The sequence below is a fragment of the Tachyglossus aculeatus genome, chromosome 4 (genome assembly GCF_015852505.1).
Source record: "Tachyglossus aculeatus isolate mTacAcu1 chromosome 4, mTacAcu1.pri, whole genome shotgun sequence".
Classification (NCBI taxonomy): domain Eukaryota; kingdom Metazoa; phylum Chordata; class Mammalia; order Monotremata; family Tachyglossidae; genus Tachyglossus; species Tachyglossus aculeatus.
This window is the reverse complement of record NC_052069.1, coordinates 51,902,979-51,922,732: the sequence shown is the minus strand read 5'-3', so window position 1 is coordinate 51,922,732 and position 19,754 is coordinate 51,902,979. Positions and strand designations below refer to the sequence as shown.

The 19,754-nt window shown below is 41.5% G+C and overlaps 1 protein-coding gene across 1 annotated transcript in view; it reads left to right on the top strand.

The window, feature by feature from the left end:
- The window catches only part of DPYD (dihydropyrimidine dehydrogenase), an 884,509-nt gene extending 865,611 nt beyond the window's left edge, over positions 1–18,898 (top strand). Inside the window, exons 22-23 of the mRNA XM_038745292.1 lie at positions 14,604–14,744; positions 17,542–18,898. Of these exons, the coding sequence (XP_038601220.1) occupies positions 14,604–14,744; positions 17,542–17,712 (312 nt within the window). The 3' untranslated portion in view covers positions 17,713–18,898. The remainder of the gene's footprint in view (positions 1–14,603; positions 14,745–17,541) is intronic.
- The last annotated feature ends 856 nt before the right edge of the window (positions 18,899–19,754 follow it).

Below are 19,754 nucleotides of genomic sequence, written 5' to 3'. Positions count from 1 at the left end.
ACTTAATAAATGTCATTATTATTATCATTATTATTATTATTATTATTATTAGATATCCTGGCACCTCAGTGTATCGGGGACTAAAGAAACTGAGGAAGAACTCTCCTCCTCAGGAGGGGTCGTGCCCTCTGGGGCATTCCCTTCCTAGCCCCCGACTCCAGGGCACAGAGAGGAGGCTTGGGTGTGCTCTGAGGGGTGTTATCAAAGGAGGGGGACAGAGAGGAGGCCAGAAGAGGGGAAGAAGTCAGGCTCACCGGGAAGTCCCACCTCTCTCTTCCCTGGTTCTGCCCCTTTTTCACTAGACCAATAGCTAGCATAGTTTAAACCACTTAGGCGATTAATCACGTCATCCCCCGGGCCTGGAATGCCCTCCCTCTGCCCATCCACTAAGCTAGCTCTCTTCCTCCCTTCAAGGCCCTACTGAGAGCTCACCTCCTCCAGGAGGCCTTCCCAGACTGAGCCCCTTCCTTCCTCTCCCCCTCGTCCGCCTCTCCATCCCCCCGATCTTACCTCCTTCCCTTCCCCACAGCACCTGTATATATGTCTATATGTTTGTACATATTTATTACTCTATTTTACTTGTACATATCTATTCTATTTATTTTGTTAGTATGTTTGGTTTTGTTCTCTGTCTCCCCCTTTTAGACTGTGAGCCCACTGTTGGGTAGGGACTGTCTCTATATGTTGCCAATTTGTACTTCCCAAGCGCTTAGTACAGTGCTCTGCACATAGCAAGCGCTCAATAAATACGATTGATGATGATGATGATGAGGTGGCATGATAGCACAGCAGCTCTCCATTCATCTTGAAGGCCTTCACCAGATAAATGACACATATTTCAAAGTGACAATAACCTCATTTGGAACTGAAATCATATCTCCTCCAGAAAGCCTTCCCTGATTCATCTCTCCTCTCCTGACCCTATTCTCCCTGTCTTGTAGATCATCTATGTACTTGAGTGTGGATGTATCCCCTTATAACCTACCTCGCTCCCCACCCTAACAGCCCTTACGGACATATCCTTTTACTCTGTTTCTTCCACTAGAGTACCTTATTTTAATGTTTGGCTTCCATTAGACTGTAAACTCCATGAGGGTGAGGATTGTGTCTACCAACTCTATTATGCTCTTCCAAGTGCTTAGTGCAGTGTTCTGCACATAGTAAGACAGAATGACCTCAGTAAATACCAGTGAATGTTTGATTGTGAAAGAAGGTAAAGACAGTGTCTCTAAGCTTAAATAAACTAGATCATTTAGTCTCCTAAAGTTCACTTCGGCTTTAGACATCTATTTGTATCAGGCACATAGGGATTTGGGGGTCTGAAACTTGCAGATAAATTAAAGATGAACACAATGAATTGTTAGTACACTGATCTGTTTGGACCCTACTTTATACTTATTCTTCTACTGGATTTCAATCAATCAGTGGTATTTATTGAATACTTACTGTGTGCAGAGCACTGTCCTAAGTGCATGGGAGAATACAGTGAAATAGATCCGATCCATTTCACTATCTTTAAATAATATCTGTCCTTATCCCTGTTGCAGCATAAGCTCCCTGAGGAAGGGAACTGGCATCTAACCATTGTTCATTCAATCATATTTATTGAGTGCTTACTGTGTGCAGAGCACTGTACATGGCTCTCCCAAGTGCTTTGTACAGTGTCCAATACTTTGCCGTCATTCAAATATGTTACCACCAATTGATTCATTTTTAGGTTTCTATTATCTGAATGGTTTTCATTTGTAATATTTATTAAGTACTGTATTAGGGCCTTATTATTTAAAGTTTACAGTTTCCTAGCAGTTTCGCATCATGTTCTCTAGGACTGTAAGCTTCTTGTGCTAGGGAACATGTCTACCAACTCTGTTGTATTTTAGTCTCCCAAGTGCTTTCTACAGTGCTCTGCACACAGTAAGCACTCAATAAATACCACTGATGATGATGATAATGATGATGCTCTGCATACTGTAAGCACTCAATAAATACCATTGATTTGATCGATGTTCATTCATCCTTGATATAACCTAATATTATCCCCATCATAAAAAGAAGGCCCCTGAAAGGGGGTGTGACATTTCCAGTTTGGAAGTCATTGTTGTATTGTTTTATTATATGTCATCATATACAATCACATACTCTTTTCCATATTCACTCACACAGAGGTTATTTACTTTATCCAAGAAATGGTCGCTCAATTCCTTTGCTTCACATTTCACTTTCCAGCTTTGTGTAGCTGGATGTTCTCATACCTTATTCTTTCTCTCTTATTTAAACTGACTCATCGGAAACCAAATATTTTTATCAACTAATTCTGGTTGTTATTGTTGAATAATATGGGCTATTAACATCCTTCAGAACTGTTAGCTCCTCACATGCTATTTCTATCCATGGCTACTTACATAGCTTCTGAAATCAATCTTTCAATCAGTGGCATTTATTGAGTGTTTACTATGTGCAGAACACTGAAGTAAACACTGGAGAAAATAGAATACATCAGAGTTGTTGGACACATTCCCTGCCCATCAGGATCTTACAGTCTAGAGGAAATAATAATAATAATACTAATGATATTCATTAAGCACTCACTATGTGCTAGGCACTGTCCTAAATGCTGGGGGTAGATACAAGATAATCAGGTTGGACACAGTTCCTGTCCTACAGAGGGCTCACAGTCTTAATCCCCAATTTTCAGGTAAAGCAACTGAGGCACAGAGAAGTTAAGTGACTTGTCCAAGGTCACACAGCAGATAAGAGACAGAGCCAAGATTAGAATTCAGGTCCTCTGACTCCCAGGCCAGAACACTTTAGGTTTATATAATGAGTCATGGGAATGAACTAGATCACAAATGCAGGTGTTCCTCCCTCCCCTCCTACATCCCACAGCCCTTTCAATCAATCATATTTATTGACTGCTTACTATGTGCAGAATACTGCATTAAGTGCTTTGCAGAGTACAGTGTAACACCGTTGGTAGACATGTTCCTGTCCCACAGTAAGTTTACAGTCTAGAGAGGGAAACAGACATTAATATAAATAAATTGCCCAGATGAATTTAAGTGCTATGGGGCTGAGGGATGGTATAATAAAAGGAGCAAATCAAGGTGATGCAGAAGGGAGTGGGAGAAGAGGAAATGAGGGTTTAGGGAAGGCCTCTAGGAGAAGATATGTTTCTAATAAAGCTTTGAAGGTGGGGAGAGTGATTGTCTGTTGGCTATGAAGAGGGAGGTCAGAAAATGACTTTTTTCTCCTTCTCCATTATTTCAAACCTTTTCTGAAGAATCTGGACCCTACGTTGTTGTAATAGTAGTAGTAGCAATGGTATTTATTGGGCACCTACTAAGTGCACTGTAGTATGTATTTGTGAGCTACAACCAAAAACCAAGAAGCATTCCCTACCCACAGTGATTTGCACTCCAACTTGGAAGGCAGATGTAGAAATATGCAACGGGTGTATATACACAAGGGCTGTATGTAAAAGCATAAGTGCAAGAGGGGACTGAAAATTAATTTGGGAAGATTCGTGAGGAGGTGGGATTCAGAAAGGGCTTTGAAAGTGGCATAGGTTGATTAATAGAGGGTCTGGTTTGTTTGTCTGGTATTTGTTATGCCCTTACTATGTGCCAGTCACTGTACACAGCACTGCCATAGATACAAGCTAATCTGGAGGACATAGACCATGTCCCATGTAGGGTTCATGGTCTTAATCCCCATTTTACATATGAGATAACTGAAGCACAGAGAAGTAAAGTGATCTTCACAAGGTCCCACACAGACAAGTGACAAAGTCAGGATTAGAACCCAGGTCCTTCTGAATCCCAGGCCCGCGCTCTATCCACTAGGCCATGCTGTTTCTTGTGGGAAGAGGGAGTTCCAGTTAGATATCACTGGATGGAGAGAGATGGAGCAAAGGGATGGAGATGGGTAAGTGGGCATGCCCTGCTCCTCAGATTCTCCAGTTTGTTTAAGAATTCTGTCACTGCTTGGGCCTCTTATAACCCAAATGACACCTACAAGCATATTCCAAGTAGATAGTTTCCTTTTTTTCTTTGTTTTCCCTCAATATCAATTAATTTTTAGTTTTTCCCTAAAATGTATCTTTGGTAATATTTGGTAAAATATATGTGTGTGTATATATATATATATATATATTTTCCTGCAAGCCTGGGTTATCTGTAAGCTCATAGTGGGCAGGGCATATGTCTACCAACTCTATTATACTGTACTCTCCTAAGTGCTTAGTACAGTGCTCGGTACACAGTAAGTGCTTAAATACCATTCACTAATTGATCTGTTTTAGTTTTTAACATATTCTGTCCATCCATATGTTTATTTTAGTTTGTTTCTCCCTTTCTGTCTGCCTCATTATAGATTCCTCTGTTCAATAGTTTAAACTTCATGACACAGCTCTGTTTAGTCTCTCAGCTAGCATGGTATATTATTCCCCAGCCACTAAAGAGACAGTACCAAAGCCCAGCCAACCACACTAGCTCCTGTGTGAACGAGTTGTCATGCATCTGAGTGTCTGATCAACTCCACCTTCCCAGGACACTAATTTGACATGGAAATTATTTCCTGAAAACCCCTAATTTGATTTCTTTGTATTGTATCCAATTCCACAGGTACAAGAATATAGGATCTCTTTTGACAAGGAAACTAGCTACCACATGATTCAAGAATAGTGGTATCAATTAATCAATGGTATCTATTAAGCAGTTACTGTACTAAGGGCTTGGGTGAGTACAATACAAATGGAGTTGGTAGATATGCTACCGGCCTACAAGGTGTTTACAGTTTAGAGGTGAAGACGGGCATTAAAATAAATTACAGATGGGGGAAATAGCAGACTGTAAGAATATGCACATAAGTGCTGTGGGGCTACAATATTCACCATGGGGGTGAATATCAAATGCTTAAAAGATACAGATGCAAGGACATAAGTGGTGCAGAATGGAGGGCAAGTAGGGGAAATACAGGCTTAATCACAAGCCTATCTCACAAGCCCATAACTTTGTCATTATTCTCGATTCATCTCTCACTCAACCCACAAATTCAGTGTCACCAAATCCTGTTGGTTCTATATTCACAACATTGCTAGACTCTGCACTTTCCTCTCCATCCAACCGCTACTGTACCGATTCAAACATTTTTCATATCCCACCTTTACTGCATCTGCCTCCTCACTTACCTCCCTGCCTCCTGTCTCTCCCTAATCCAGTCCATTCTTCACTCTACTGCCCGGATCATTTTTCTAAAAAAAGTGTTCAGTCCATGTTTCCCCACTCCTTAAGAACCTCCAGTCGTTGCCCATTCAACTTCACATTAAACAGAAACTTCTTACCATTGGCTTTAAAAGACTCAATTAGCTCACTCACTCTTACCTTACCTCAGTGATTTCCTACGATAGGCCAGCAGGTCCACTTGGCACTTCTAATGCCAGCTTGCTCATGGTGCCCTGATCTCGTCTATCTCACCATTGACTCTTGTCCCACTACATCCTCTAGATTGAAACTCCTTCCCCCTCCTTATACACCAAACCACCACTCCCCACCTTCAAAGTCTTTACTAAGGACACATCTGTAAGAGGCCTTTCCCAATTAAGCCCTCTTTTCCCTGATTCCCTCTTCATTCATTCAATCATATTTATTGAGCGCTTACTGTGTACAGAGCACTGTACTAAGCACTTGGGAGGTACAAATCATCAACATATAGAGACGGTCCCTACCCAACAACGGGCTCACAGTTTTCCTTCTGAGTTGCCTATGCAACTCAGAATATAGGCCCATACCCTTTGAGCAATCAATCAATCAATCGTATTTATTGAGCGCTTACTGTGTGCAGAGCACTGTACTAAGCGCTAGGGAAGTACAAGTTGACAACATATAGAAACAGTCCCTACTCAACAGTGGGCTCACAGTCTAAAAGGGGGAGACATAGAACAAAACCAAACATACTAACAAAATAAAATAAATAGAATAGATATGTACAAGTAAAATAAATAGAGTAATAAATATGTACAAACACATATACATATATACAGGTGCTGTGGGGAAGGGAAGGAGGTAAGGTGGGGAGGATGGAGAAGGGGACGAGCAGGAGCGGAAGGAAGGGACTCAGTTTGGGAAGGCCTCCTGGAGGAGGTGAGCTCTCAGTAGGGCCTTGAACAGTAGCACTGTTCTAAGTGCTGGGGATACAAGGTAATCTGTTCAGGTGCTTAGTATGGTGTTCAGCATGCAATAAGTGCTTAATGAATACCAGTGATTGATTAGTCCAGTAAGGCCTATTGGAAGAGATATGATTAGAGCAATTGATATTCACCCCACCTTCAGCTCCACAGCTCATGTGTAGATATCTATATTTGATTTATTTATATTGATACAACAATAATAATTGTGGTATTTGGTTAAGCACTTACTATATGTCAGGCACTTTACTAGCTAGGGTGAATACAAGCAAATCGGGTTGGACACGGTCCCCATCCCACATGGGGTTCACAGTCTTCATCCCCATTTTACAGATGAGGGAGCTGAGGCACAGAGAAGTGAAGTGACTTGCCCAAGCCCACACAGCAGACAAGTGGTGGAGCCGGGATTAGAACCCATGACCATGTTACTCCCAGGCCCCTGCTCTATTCACTACAGCATGGCCTAGTGAAAAGAGCCCGGGAATGGGAGTCAGAGGACCTGGGTTCCAATCCCAGCTCTGCCAATTGCTTGCGGTGTGACCTTGGGCAAGCCACCTAACTCCTCTGTGCCTCAGTTTTCTCAACTGTACAAAGGGGAGGTACTTAGACCATGAACCCCATGCGGGACAGGAACTGTGTTTGACCTAATTGACTTTTACCTACCTCAGTGCTTAGAATAGTGTTTGACACATAGTAAGCACTTAACGTAACACAAAAGTCTCTGTCCCCCTGTAGCCTGTAAGTTCCTTGTGGGCAGGGAACATCTGCCAACTCTCTAGTATTGTAATAATAATAATAATAATAATAATAATGGCATTTGTTAAGTGCTTACTACATGTCAAGCACTGTTCTAAGTGCTGGAGGATACAAGGTAATCTGTTCAGGTGCTTAGTATGGTGTTCAGCATGCAATAAGTGCTTAATGAATACCAGTGATTGATTAGTCCAGTAAGGCCTATTGGAAGAGATATGATTAGAGGAAGACTTTGAAAATGGATTGTCTGATTTAGAGGGGGACAGAGTTCCAGGACAGAGGAACAATGTACTGCATGCCCAGCTGGTACAGAAGAGCTGAAGTGGCAGTTGGGAAATTGGATAGTTAATGGGGAAGACCTCCTGGAGGAGGTGTGATGTCAGTTAAGATTTGAAGATGGGCAGAACTGTGGTCCATATGATATGAAGAGGGAAGGGGTTCCAGGTAGGTGCCCGGACATGAGCAAGGAGTCAGCGACATCAGAGACCAGAATGAAGCAAGTGAGTTTAAGAGGAACAGAGAGTGCCAGCTAGGGGACACTAAAAGAGGAGTGAAGATAAGTTGGAGTGTGTGAGATGCTGAACGCTTTAAGGCCAATGGTCAGGAGTCCGTGCTTGTTTCAGAGAGAATGGACTACCATTGGAAGTTTTGGAGGAGTTGGAAGATGTGCACAATGTCCTTTTAGCAAAATGATCCAGGCAGGAAAGTGAAGTATAGACTGGAGACACGGAGATCAACGGAGAAATTGATGGAGTAGTAAAGTCAGGATATGATATATGAATGATATGGCAAGGGCCTGACTAGACCGGTGGTCACTTATGGTAGAGGAAGGGCTGGATCCTGGAAGTGTTGTGGAGAAAGGTCCAATAGGATTTAGTGACTGACTGAAAATGGGAGCTGAAAGAAAGGACTCAAGCAAGGCTCAAGGTTTGGGAGATAGGGAAAGTGGTGGTGGTGTTAGTGATAGAAAGGTTGGATGGGGGAGATGATTTGGACTCTTGGAAAAACACGATAAACACAGACTACATGATCTTTACCCTTATGAGCTAATAGAGAAGCTTACAAGGTTCAGTTAAAAGATTATTTTTACAGTACCTGTCCATTTCCCTGGATTTGATCATTTAGCAAATAACTGACCGTGCACTGTTGCTTCTCTGAAATATCTGATCGTACCTCAGAATAGATGTGATTCTTTTTTCTCTAGGCCTTTTTCAATCAATCAATCAATCGTATTTATTGAGCGCTTACTATGTGCAGAGCACTGTATTAAGCGCTTGGGAAGTACAAATTGGCATCACATAGAGACAGTCCCTACCCAACAGTGGGCTCACAGTCTAAAAGGGGGAGACAGAGAACAGAACCAAACATACCAACAAAATAAAATAAGTAGGATAGAAATGTACAAGTAAAATAAATAAATAAATAAATAAATAGAGTAATAAATATGTACAACCATATATACATATATACAGGTGCTGTGGGGAAGGGAAGGAGGTAAGACGGGGGGATGGAGAGGGGGACGAGGGGGAGAGGAAAGAAGGGGCTCAGTCTGGGAAGGCCTCCTGGAGGAGGTGAGCTCTCAGCAGGGCCTTGAAGGGAGGAAGAGAGCTAGCTTGGCGGATGGGCAGAGGGAGGGCATTCCAGGCCCGGGGGATGACGTGGGCCGGGGGTCGATGGCGGGACAGGCGAGAGCGAGGTACAGTGAGGAGATTAGTGGTGGAGGAGCGGAGGGTGCGGGCTGGGCAGTAGAAGGAGAGAAGGGAGGTGAGGTAGGAGGGGGCGAGGGGATGGACAGCCTTGAAGCCCAGGGTGAGGAGTTTCTGCCTGATGCACAGATTGATCGGTAGCCATTGGAGGTTTTTGAGGAGGGGAGTAATATGTCCAGAGCGTTTCTGGACAAAGATAATCTGGGCAGCAGCATGAAGTATGGATTGAAGTGGAGAGAGACACAAGGATGGGAGATCAGAGAGAAGGCTAGTGCAGTAGTCCAGACGGGGTAGGATGAGAGCTTGAATTAGCAGGGTAGCGGTTTGGGTGGAGAGGAAAGGGCGGATCTTGGCAATGTTGTGGAGCTGAGACCGGCAGGTTTTGGTGACGGCTTGGACGTGAGGGGTGAATGAGAGAGCGGAGTCGAGGATGACACCAAGGTTGCGGGCTTGTGAGACGGGAAGGATGGTAGTGCCGTCAACAGAGATGGGAAAGTCAGGGAGAGGACAAGGTTTGGGAGGGAAGACAAGGAGCTCAGTCTTCGAGATGTTGAGCTTTAGGTGGCGGGCGGACATCCAGATGGAGATGTCCTGAAGGCAGGAGGAGATGCGAGCCTGGAGGGAGGGGGAGAGAGCAGGGGCAGAGATGTAGATCTGGGTGTCATCAGCGTAGAGATGATAGTTGAAGCCGTGGGAGCGAATGAGGTCACCAAGGGAGTGAGTGTAGATTGAGAACAGAAGGGGACCAAGCACTGAACCTTGGGGAACCCCCACAGTAAGAGGATGGGAGGGGGAGGAGGAGCCTGCAAAAGAGACGAGAAAGAACGACCGGAGAGATAAGAGGAGAACCAGGAGAGGACGGAGTCTGTGAAGCCAAGGTCAGATAGCGTGTTGAGGAGAAGGGGGTGGTCCACAGTGTCAAAGGCAGCTGAGAGGTCGAGGAGGATTAGGACAGAGTATGAGCCGTTGGATTTGGCAAGCAAGCCGTTGGATTTGGCAAGCAAGCCGTTGGATTTGGCAAGCAAACCCTTTTTGCTCTATTGGTTTAGTATAAGAGTGTCCCACAAAGTAGCAAAATACAATACAAGGCCCTACTGAGAGCTCACCTCCTCCAGGAGGCCTTCCCAGACTGAGCCCCTTCCTTCCTCTCCCCCTCGTCCCCTTCTCCATCCCTCCCATCTTATCTCCTTCCCTTCCCCACAGCACCTGTATATATGTATATATGTTTGTACATATTTATTACTCTATTTATTTATTTTACTTGTACATATCTATTCTATTTATTTTCTTTTGTTAGTATGTTTGGTTTTGTTCTCTGCCTCCCCCTTTCAGACTGTGAGCCCACTGTTGGGTAGGGACTGTCTCTATATGTTGCCAAGTTGTACTTCCCAAGCGCTTAGTACAGTGCTCTGCACACAGTAAGCGCTCAATAAATACGATTGATTGATTGATTGAAAATACCAAACAATGAAAATAGCTTTGGTTTTCTATGCTGAGAATTAAACTGAAGAGGGGTCGTCCATTCATTCAATCAATCAATCAATATTTATTGAGCACTTACCGTGTGCAGAGCATTGAACTGAGCACTTAAGAGAGCACATAACAACAGAGTTGGTAGATGGGTCACTTGATTGCAAGGAGCTTACATTAAATTGTTAATCAAAGAAGAACTGATGATATGATTAGGTAAAGCATGGTGATTAGTCTGAGTGCTTCATTCATTCATTCAGTTGCATTTTTAGAGAATTTACTGTGTGACGAGCACTGTACTAAGAGCTTGGGAGAGTACAGTACAACAATAAACAGATACATTCCCTGCCCACAACGAGCTTTTAGTCACTAATTCCCAAAAAATGGTCATATGTTGAAAACTAGGAGAATATAGCCCAACTCATTGGTTTTGTATTCTGGTCAGGCCTGTTTGAACTACATTTCTTGGCCTTCATTTATCTGCACCCTTCTTGGAATAATCATTGTCAGAATCCTTAATCTCTAAAGATATGTGGCCAAGGGGAAACTGTCTAACTATATGTGCTTTACTGATTGTATAAGTCTCTCAGCTGATTCTAAGACCCAAGGCTTCCCACACTGTCTAGTTGTACATCGATTTTGTCAGCTGTGCAGAAAGATCATTCATATCCAATAAAAAAGTAATATCAATAAAATGCAATACAGTTTAATTTGTCTTCATTTAGGTTCTAGATAGGAAAAATGGAAATGTCTTCAAAGAAGAGTAGTGAAGACTGCTCTGTAACATTCTGGGAGTTAGAGATGTATGACATTTATTTAGTTTTATATTTAATCACTGGTGGATGGCTTTCATCAATGACAGTGGTAAAGTACGGGTATAAGAGACAGTTTCTAGCTTTTGGAAAGTATAAAATTACCTTGTACACCAAAGCCAGTTGAAAATGGTGGGCATTTTCTTTGAAGACCTCTGACCAGTCATGATTTTCCCAGCTAGACAGTGACTGCATGGATTGATTTATTCCAAAAGGATTTGGTTCTGGCATTTTGATGTGGTGAGGATCAAGTGTTTGCAGAATCCCTTTCCTTTACTCAGAGCAGTTTTACATTGGCAATAATGTGCAGTTCTCCTCACACCACACCTAGAACACAGGAATCAATTGTAATAGTAAGAAACCCTCTAATTTCTAATAGGAAAATGGACTGCAGTTGACTTATAGTTTGAAAGCCACAGGCTCAAGGGGAAGAAAATATTTTGAAGTTGAACAAAAACAGGCAGAACAAAGGACGCCAGAAGGAGTAAGGAACCCACAAAGAATAAAGTAGTAATAAAAGAAGAGAGAGTAGAGAAACATTTAGTTTTCCTTTTGTCTTAGTGTCAAGCTTCCTTAAATGCGGACCTTGATTTCAAATTAAATAATCTGTTCTTAAGAGTTAGCAATAAAAACAGAAAATCTCAACTACACACTAAATTGACAAACATGAATACATCCTCTGTTTTGTTTTAAGAACAAAATTTTTGATGAAACATCTTCTGTACTTCACATATTAAATAAAGTTCCAATTAATAGAACAAAGCAATGTTTAAGGCATGGAATTCTTTAGCGCTGAATGAAGAAAAACAGCATCTGATGCAAGTAGTGGGTCAGGATAATTTATTGTCATAAATTAGAATATTTTAATGACAGAATGTATTTTTAAGAATTGTATAATTAAACACCAAGAGACGGCAGGTGGATATATTAGCACATAAATTTTCTCAATGCACACGGGGATCCAAATATAGCAGAATTATATGACCTGCTTCCAGATCACGATCTTCCATTCGGTCTCTGAATCCCCTCCCCTACGTCTCCCTAACCTTGCCTATTCAGGTCTCTTCTTCCCGTTGCTCCTCATTCACCCGAAGGATCACCCCTGTGCAAACTCAAAGGGAGATGCTAACATACCTACCACATGGATAAAAAGAACCGGAGCAGCTTCTGGCCACTGGAGAGGGTCAGGCTGTAGAGGTTTAGGATCTGGTGTGGAGTTTGTGGTGCTGCTTCACCTTGTGAAGGGCTCCTCATTACCCTGGCACGAGAGCCAGCATTTTCAGAAGGCATATTTGAAGTTCAATCCATTCAGTATTAATGGCTAGGGTGGCAGCAGTCACCTAGGTCTGCTTGCCAAGGTTGGTGGGGCTGTTCTAGAGCCATTAGACTGTAAGTCATCATCATCATCATCATCAATCATATTTATTGAGCGCTTACTATGTGCAGAGCACTGTACTAAGCACTTGGGAAGTACAAATTGGCAACATATGGAGACAGTCCCTACCCACAGTGGGCTCACAGTCTAAAAGGGGGAGACAGAGAACAAAATCAAACATACTAACAAAATAAAATAAATAGAATAGCTATGTACAAGTTAAATAGAGTAATAAATATTTACAAACATATATACATATATACAGGTGCTGTGGGGAAGGGAAGGAGGTAAGATGGGGGGGATGGAGAGGGGGATGAGGGGGAGAGGAAAGAAGGGGAGAAATGATGAAGTCATTTCATCAGTGTGTCTATTAGACCCGATATTCTGTGTCCAGCAGGTGAAGCAGGACTCTGGGAGGTACTGTGAAATGGTTGCCCTACTTGATGTGCAGTCAAACATCCTCTGGACTGTAAGCTTCTCCTCTAGACTGTATGCTCCTCCTCTAGACTCTAAGAACTTTCTAGGCAAGGGATGTATCTACCAACTCTGTTGTGATGTATTCTCTAAGTACTCAGTACAGTGATTTGCACACAGCAAGTGCTTAGCAAGTACGAATGATGATGAACTGGATCTTTCCCTATAATATCCCATTTTGTATCTGTCGTTCAGGCCTGTGTGGCATTTCTGTCAAGGTGAGCATGTGACTGGGGCAAACGAGTGGTCATGTTGCAGTGAATATTGGGGAAGAAGAAGGAATTGGGAAACTGCTCTCCCCCTTGCTTTCCCCAGTTTAACTTCTCCTGATTCATTCATTCAATCGTATTTACTGAGCACTTACTGTGTGCAGAGCACTGTACTAAGCACTTGGGAAGTACAAGTTGGCAACATGTAGAGACGGTCCCTGCCCAACAATGGGCTCACAGTCTAGAAGGGGGAGACGGACAACAAAACAAAACAAAACATGTAGACAGGTGTCAAGTCATCAGAACAAACAGAATTAAAGCTAAATTGCATCATGAACAAAATAAATAGAATAGTAAATATGTACAAGTAAAATAAATAGAGTGATAAATCTGTACAAACCTGATCCTGGGGGATGCAGCTTCAGCCCCCTTTTGGATGGGAGTTTTGCTGATTTTGTGGACAGCCCTTTGAACCACTCTTTGCCTGAATGGAAGCTGTTTCCCAAACACCTGTAGAATTTAGAGGTGTCATAATAATAATGATTATAACAATAATTATGGTACTCGTTAAGCACTTACTATGTGCCAAGCACTGTTCTAAGTGCTGGGGAAGATGCCAGTTAATCAGGTTGGACACAGTCCCTGTCCCACATGGGGCTTATACTCTTAATCCCCATTTTACAGATGAGGTAACTGAGGCCCAAGGTCACACAGCAGACATGTTGTGGAGTACAAATTAGAACCCAGCTTCTTCTGACTTCCAAATCCTTGATCTATCCACTAAACCACACTACTTCTCTAATGACCAATTCACTTCTGTATATATATATATTTTTAAACGCATACACAGATCATACATATAGACAGAGAAGTGTTTCTTCAGCAATTTCAAAAGTGCCCACATATACCTACTCATTATCTTCTAAATAAAAAGTCATAGTATAAAAATATACCTTTTTGGCTTACAGTTGGCCAGACTCTAAGTTCACTGTGGTCAGGGAATGTGTCTGTTATATTGGACTCTCCCAAGGGCTTAGTACAGTGCTCTGCACATAGTAAGATAAGAGCTTGATAATTATGACTGATTAATTATCTTTCTCTTCAAGTTCCAAATTGCAGATTAAGCAAACTCGAGATGCAGTAACTGTAAGATATACTGTTTCCTTTCTATAGCTCATTGAGACACTGAAGTGGGATTCACTACTGAGATTGTAGCCAGTTATTGATCTTCCATCAGTGGTATTTCTTTAGCGCTTACTATGTACAGGGCACTGTACGAAGTGCTTAGTATAGTGTGAAGTTACTGCACGCAGAGCTCTGTACCGAGTTCTTGGGAAAGTACGTACAACATAGATGTGATCCCTGCACATAAGGCAAGGGTAAGTCCAAGCTACGTGAATAGGAGGGCCACTTTCAAAAATCAGAGTTCTTTCATGGTGACTAAATCTGGAATTTCACGGGCATTAACATATTTTATCTGCATTATGCTATTTGAAGTTTGAAACCCACCCACATTAATGTACTGTGTTATGCTAAGGGAGGGAAATTTGGAACAGTGTTCGTTTTTGTGTTCTGACTCTAAAGAGTAACTTCAGAATCACTCAATACCATCTCTTTTAGGATGTAATTGGAAAAGCCCTGAAATACATTGGAACATTTGGGGATCTTAACAAAATCGAACATGTTGTGGCGCTGATTGATGAAGAAATGTGCATCAACTGTGGCAAATGCTACATGACCTGCAATGACTCTGGCTACCAGGTAGGAGCCCAGCTATAATTAGCAAAAAGGCACAGTGAGTTATCTCTCTGTCTGCGGTGGCAGAAAGAATCCATCTTCTGTTACTTAGTGTGTGATTAAAAACAGATGTACCAAATATTGCTCTTTAACACGGGTACATTCCAGGTTCTCGCTCCCAGAACTCACCTCTAGTAATTCATAGCACAGCAGTAGTTTGTGAACATAGCTATAACTTACGCTGCTAAGTACACCCTAGTCCAAAGCCCTGTGCTGTATTAATATGATCTCATCAGCAGGTAGACCTCATAACAAAGGAATTATAGACCCAGCTCACAAGTAAGTCACACAAGGCTGCTGACACTGGAAAGACAAAATGTGCTTTATTAGTGAATTACTTCACCATTTACCCGAAAAGATTCATTGCTCCAGTTTAACACTTGCCAGAAAAAGAGGTGTCTCTGTAGGTGTTTTCCCAGCAGCTCCTACTCTATTGCTTCTGCCTCGGGGAAGTACAGAACCCTGAACTTACTCCACTGACCCTCAGTGAACGGGACACTTCATGGGCCCGCAATTCCCTACCTACCTGGTTTTCAATCCAGGCCCAAAGCAGACGAAAGCAGAAGTAGATCTGGACCATCTATGCGCAAGTGATGCTGTGCATGCCTAGTTTGGTTAGGTGAGGCATTTTGGGAGAAGGACTCAGGTCAGAGAGTAAGGGAAAGACGGCTGCCTAGGTTGTACCACCCACTGCAATCCCCTTAACAGTTCCTTAGTGGTCTGAGAACAACAATCCTCTTCCAAATGCGCCTATTTAATTTCCAGAAGTAGCTCTGTGTTCGGGGAGAATCACATTACTACCTTAGTCGGGGTCCGTTCTCTGGAAGAACACAGTGGGCCTAGAGTCCAGGACCTGTTGACGGGTTGGTGCTCCATAAAAAGTCATCAGTCAGTTGGGAGAACAAAGACTTGGGCCTGGAAAAAAAAATAACTGGAGGTTTGGGGAAGAACCATATTACCTCTGTCAGTTGTGTAGGGCCCCCCTAGCTGTATCCTCTGTGAGCAATATTACTGAGGAATGTTATTATCACCCTCCCCTCTCTGGAAGCCCTCAGATTTGTTAGCTGACAAGTCGGACCATTTTGGGGTAGGATAAATGCCTGGGTGACAGTAAAGTCCAAAACCCGGGTAGGGATCGGTGGTTTCTGGCCATCATAATTTAATATACGTTCTTGTCTCCTAATGACTTGTGGGATCAGAATAACCCAAAACGTCAACCTAAACACCTGACTCTTCTTTTCTTGCTAAAAATGTCTAGCCTACATTTTGTGGATAAATCCCTAAAGAAGGATAATGACATTCTAGGCATTTATTCAAGGTTCAGCTTCCTTTAATTAACCGGTGCTCAGGAAAGCTCATAAGGCCTACATCTCACGTCATACAAGGCCCTAATATCGTGAATCTTTGATAGAAAAGATTTGAGTTCCCACTGAAGGATCCTGGCTTTGATAGAACTTAAATAACAATGTTTCAGCAATAGCCGAAAAATCAAAATCATGCATAAAAAAGAACTTGCTCTTGTTAGAAAGCCCCTTTTTGTCTCCTCACTCTCAAAAGGATTAAATATAAGAAACCAAAATCTTCAACTGAATGTAAGGTTTTGTGTGTCTAAAATGTTCAAAGTGTGGGATTTCTAAGACACAAATATCTTTTTTATTTTCTTCAAAGCCTACACATTCTTTTTATGTAGGAAGAATTCCCTCCTCCAAACACCCACTCTGGATCCTACAATACTTCTTATAAAATACGGAAACTAGTTGTTAAATGAAAGGAATGTCTAAAGAGAAGATGGTTGAAATATCCACAGGAATTTGAATGTAATATAGTCTAGTGAGTTCTCATTCAGAAGTCAAATTTTACATAAGCATACAAGAACTGTGTCTGATCGCTTAGCAAATACTACAATTATTATACTCAGAAAAATATACACATAAACCCATTAAATTTGCATTATTTTGAAGTTATACAATTTTGTGTTTATGGAAAGCCAACAGAATATTGACTGGTATCATTTTTAAGCTTCTATTTTTCGTAGTTCTTTTGGTCTAGGAGTGAGGATTTGTTTTTTCTCATCTTTAATAAGACTATTTTGAATTTGGTGAAAAGTGTAACTACTTTGGTGAAGTGGAGACGGGCTTATTTACTCTAGGAGCAGGCCTACTTTTCCCTATTTCTGAAACGTTCCTCAGTTGGCTTTCTTTTTTTTAATTTCTGGGATAATCGACATTAGCCCATATTTCAAACTGAAAACAAAAATAAAAATAAAAGACACAAAAACAATATTTGAAAGCACTAATGAGGGCCCCACCACCAATAATAGGAAAGGAGGATGTATCCTGCCTAGCCATTAGCCAAAAGCACATTCTTATACCAAAAATTTACATCCCCAAATAGGAATTGCACACTTTCCAAGAGAGGGGAATGATATTCACATGTGGGACGCTGACAACAAGCCAGACACCATAGAGAGCCCCTGCTCCCCTCTGAACAAACGGAATTGGTGAATTTCTATGTTTTGAAATATTTTTCTCACATGAAAGAGAAACACATCTCTCAGGGATCATAAACAATGTATTTCTAATTTGAAAGGATTTCTTTTTTTTTTTTTCTGGCGGCTAAATTGTTGCTATAGCTGCACTGCAGTCCCCTCCAAGGATGTCATAGAGTGCTATAATGCAGCAGTGAAAATGTGGATGTTAAAATGGGGGCATTCTTGACCTTTGTGAAGAGTGACATCCATGCCATTTATTTCTGTTTGCAGGCTATACAGTTTGATCCAGAAACCCACCTGCCCACTGTTGCTGACAGTTGTACAGGTTGCACTTTGTGTCTCAGTGTATGCCCTATTATTGACTGCATCAGAATGGTTTCCAGGACAACACCTTATGAACCAAAGAGAGGCTTGCCCTTAGCTGTGAATCCAGTGTGTTAAGGTGATTAGTTGAACAGTTATCATAAACGCCACAATCTCTAGCTGATGCCGATATATTTTCTAATCACAGCCACTATTTTTAAATCTTCTTGTGCTAAAAATGCTCATGACCAAGCTATCAATGGCCATGCTAACTGATGATTATTTTCTGAGAAAAGTTTTCTAATACTTAAGCTGCCAGGGAATAATAGAATGTTCACTGTCAGTTGTCCATTGAGAAAAACATTAACTTTTCTTTGGTAATTAGTGCTACAATTTCAAAATTACTCTATCCCATGATCTGTCTTTAATGCCTAATTGTGTATTTTGGAACAACGTACACTGCAACATACCAGAAAACCGTTACCAAGGAAACATTTTATAATTAAAAATTACATTTAATTTTAACACTGTTTCTCATGAAATGTAATTAGCTACATAAAGAAAGCACAAATGAAATAAATTGGATCCTGATTGTGTTCTAGAAAACAAATCTTAAGACTGGACTATAAAATTATGGTAAGCACTTTAAATTTTGATAGAATGTTTTTAATGTTGCCTGATATTTGGCTACATGTGTATCTTTGGACTGTGCACTTTAAAAAGCTATCTTATTTCCTAGGCTCGGTGTACGACTCACATCTTTGAAAACATCTATATTCTCCAAATAAGGACAATTGTCCTATAATATTATTACAAAATGAGATATTAGTGAATCCACTTTTCCTGCTCCACATTCCTCCCTCTGCATAAATATTTTCTAATGCATATACCAATTAATGCTTGAGAAAACTATGGATTAAACAGTTGGTCAGGTTTCCTCACAAATGAAAAAAATATGTCTCAGAAATATGTGGCACATTTGCCGGACCAATTTGCCTTACATTTCATTCTTAGGAGACATGTTTAGGAATAGAAATTCTGGAGTCAAGAGGAAATATAGATTGCTGGACTTGCAAAACAGTATTTTAGCTTTAACCTAATTTTCAAGCCCAGTAGGAGTGTATGTGCATCCCAAATCATTGCCAAGCTGTGTCTGAACCAATCTAAATTCAAAAACAAAGTGGGGGTAAGTGAGGACATCACCTCTATCAAATACTGAGATTCCAAAAATCAGCATTTCTGATTGTGCATATGTCTTAACGTTATTCAACACAGCATATGATTCTGAATTCCAAATGTATGAAATAAAAGCAGCTTTAAGCAAGATGGCTGTCTTGGCCTCCTTTCTGAACCTAATTTAATTCCAGCATTTCTGCTTTCCTCATGGAGAATGGTCATTTCTAACATTGACTACTAAATTTTGATCTTCTTATGAACTCTTTCAATGTGGCAGTACACTGGTGAGTAAAACACTGTCCCATAGCATGCACCTCCCACCACCCCATAATCTCTCAGCTTTGGCCAGAGCCCACTGATCTCTGCTTGACTGTCAGCAAAACTGTCAGCAGCTCAGAGAGATCATCCCAACAGACCATGGGTGCACCCAAAAGGCATGTGTCTTCTTCCTCTCCACAACTGCCCAATTTCACCCACAGTGGACCTCTCTTTTACACTTGGTATCCCCCTTTGGCCTTCCTATGCATTACTTCTATATCTTTCTGCTTTCCTCTTTTCCCTTGTCATTACAATGGAGACATTTTACAGGAGGTGAAGGATACAAATGGGAACTCTGCCAAGCTAAGCCAGTTACATTTTACTGGACGGGAATTTTCCAACCTCATGCCTCAACCTCAACTGCTATCCTTATAGCCTCAGATGAAAGGAAAACTCATTGCCCTCTCGACTGTAAGCTCAATATGGGCAACAAATGTGTCTGCTAATTCTGTCATATTGTACGCTCCCAAGGGCTTAGTACAGTACTCTCCACATAGTAAGTACTCAATAAATGGCATTAATTGATTGATTGATCGCCCCCCCCACACATGGAAGAATTATGGGGAGACAGCCAGCTCCTACTTATACCATAAATATCATTGACTGATCATCTCCAGAAAACTGACTGAGAAGCAGGAGCCTTTCAAACAGGACTTGAAGAAAAGAGTAATTCACAACCTCTTGTT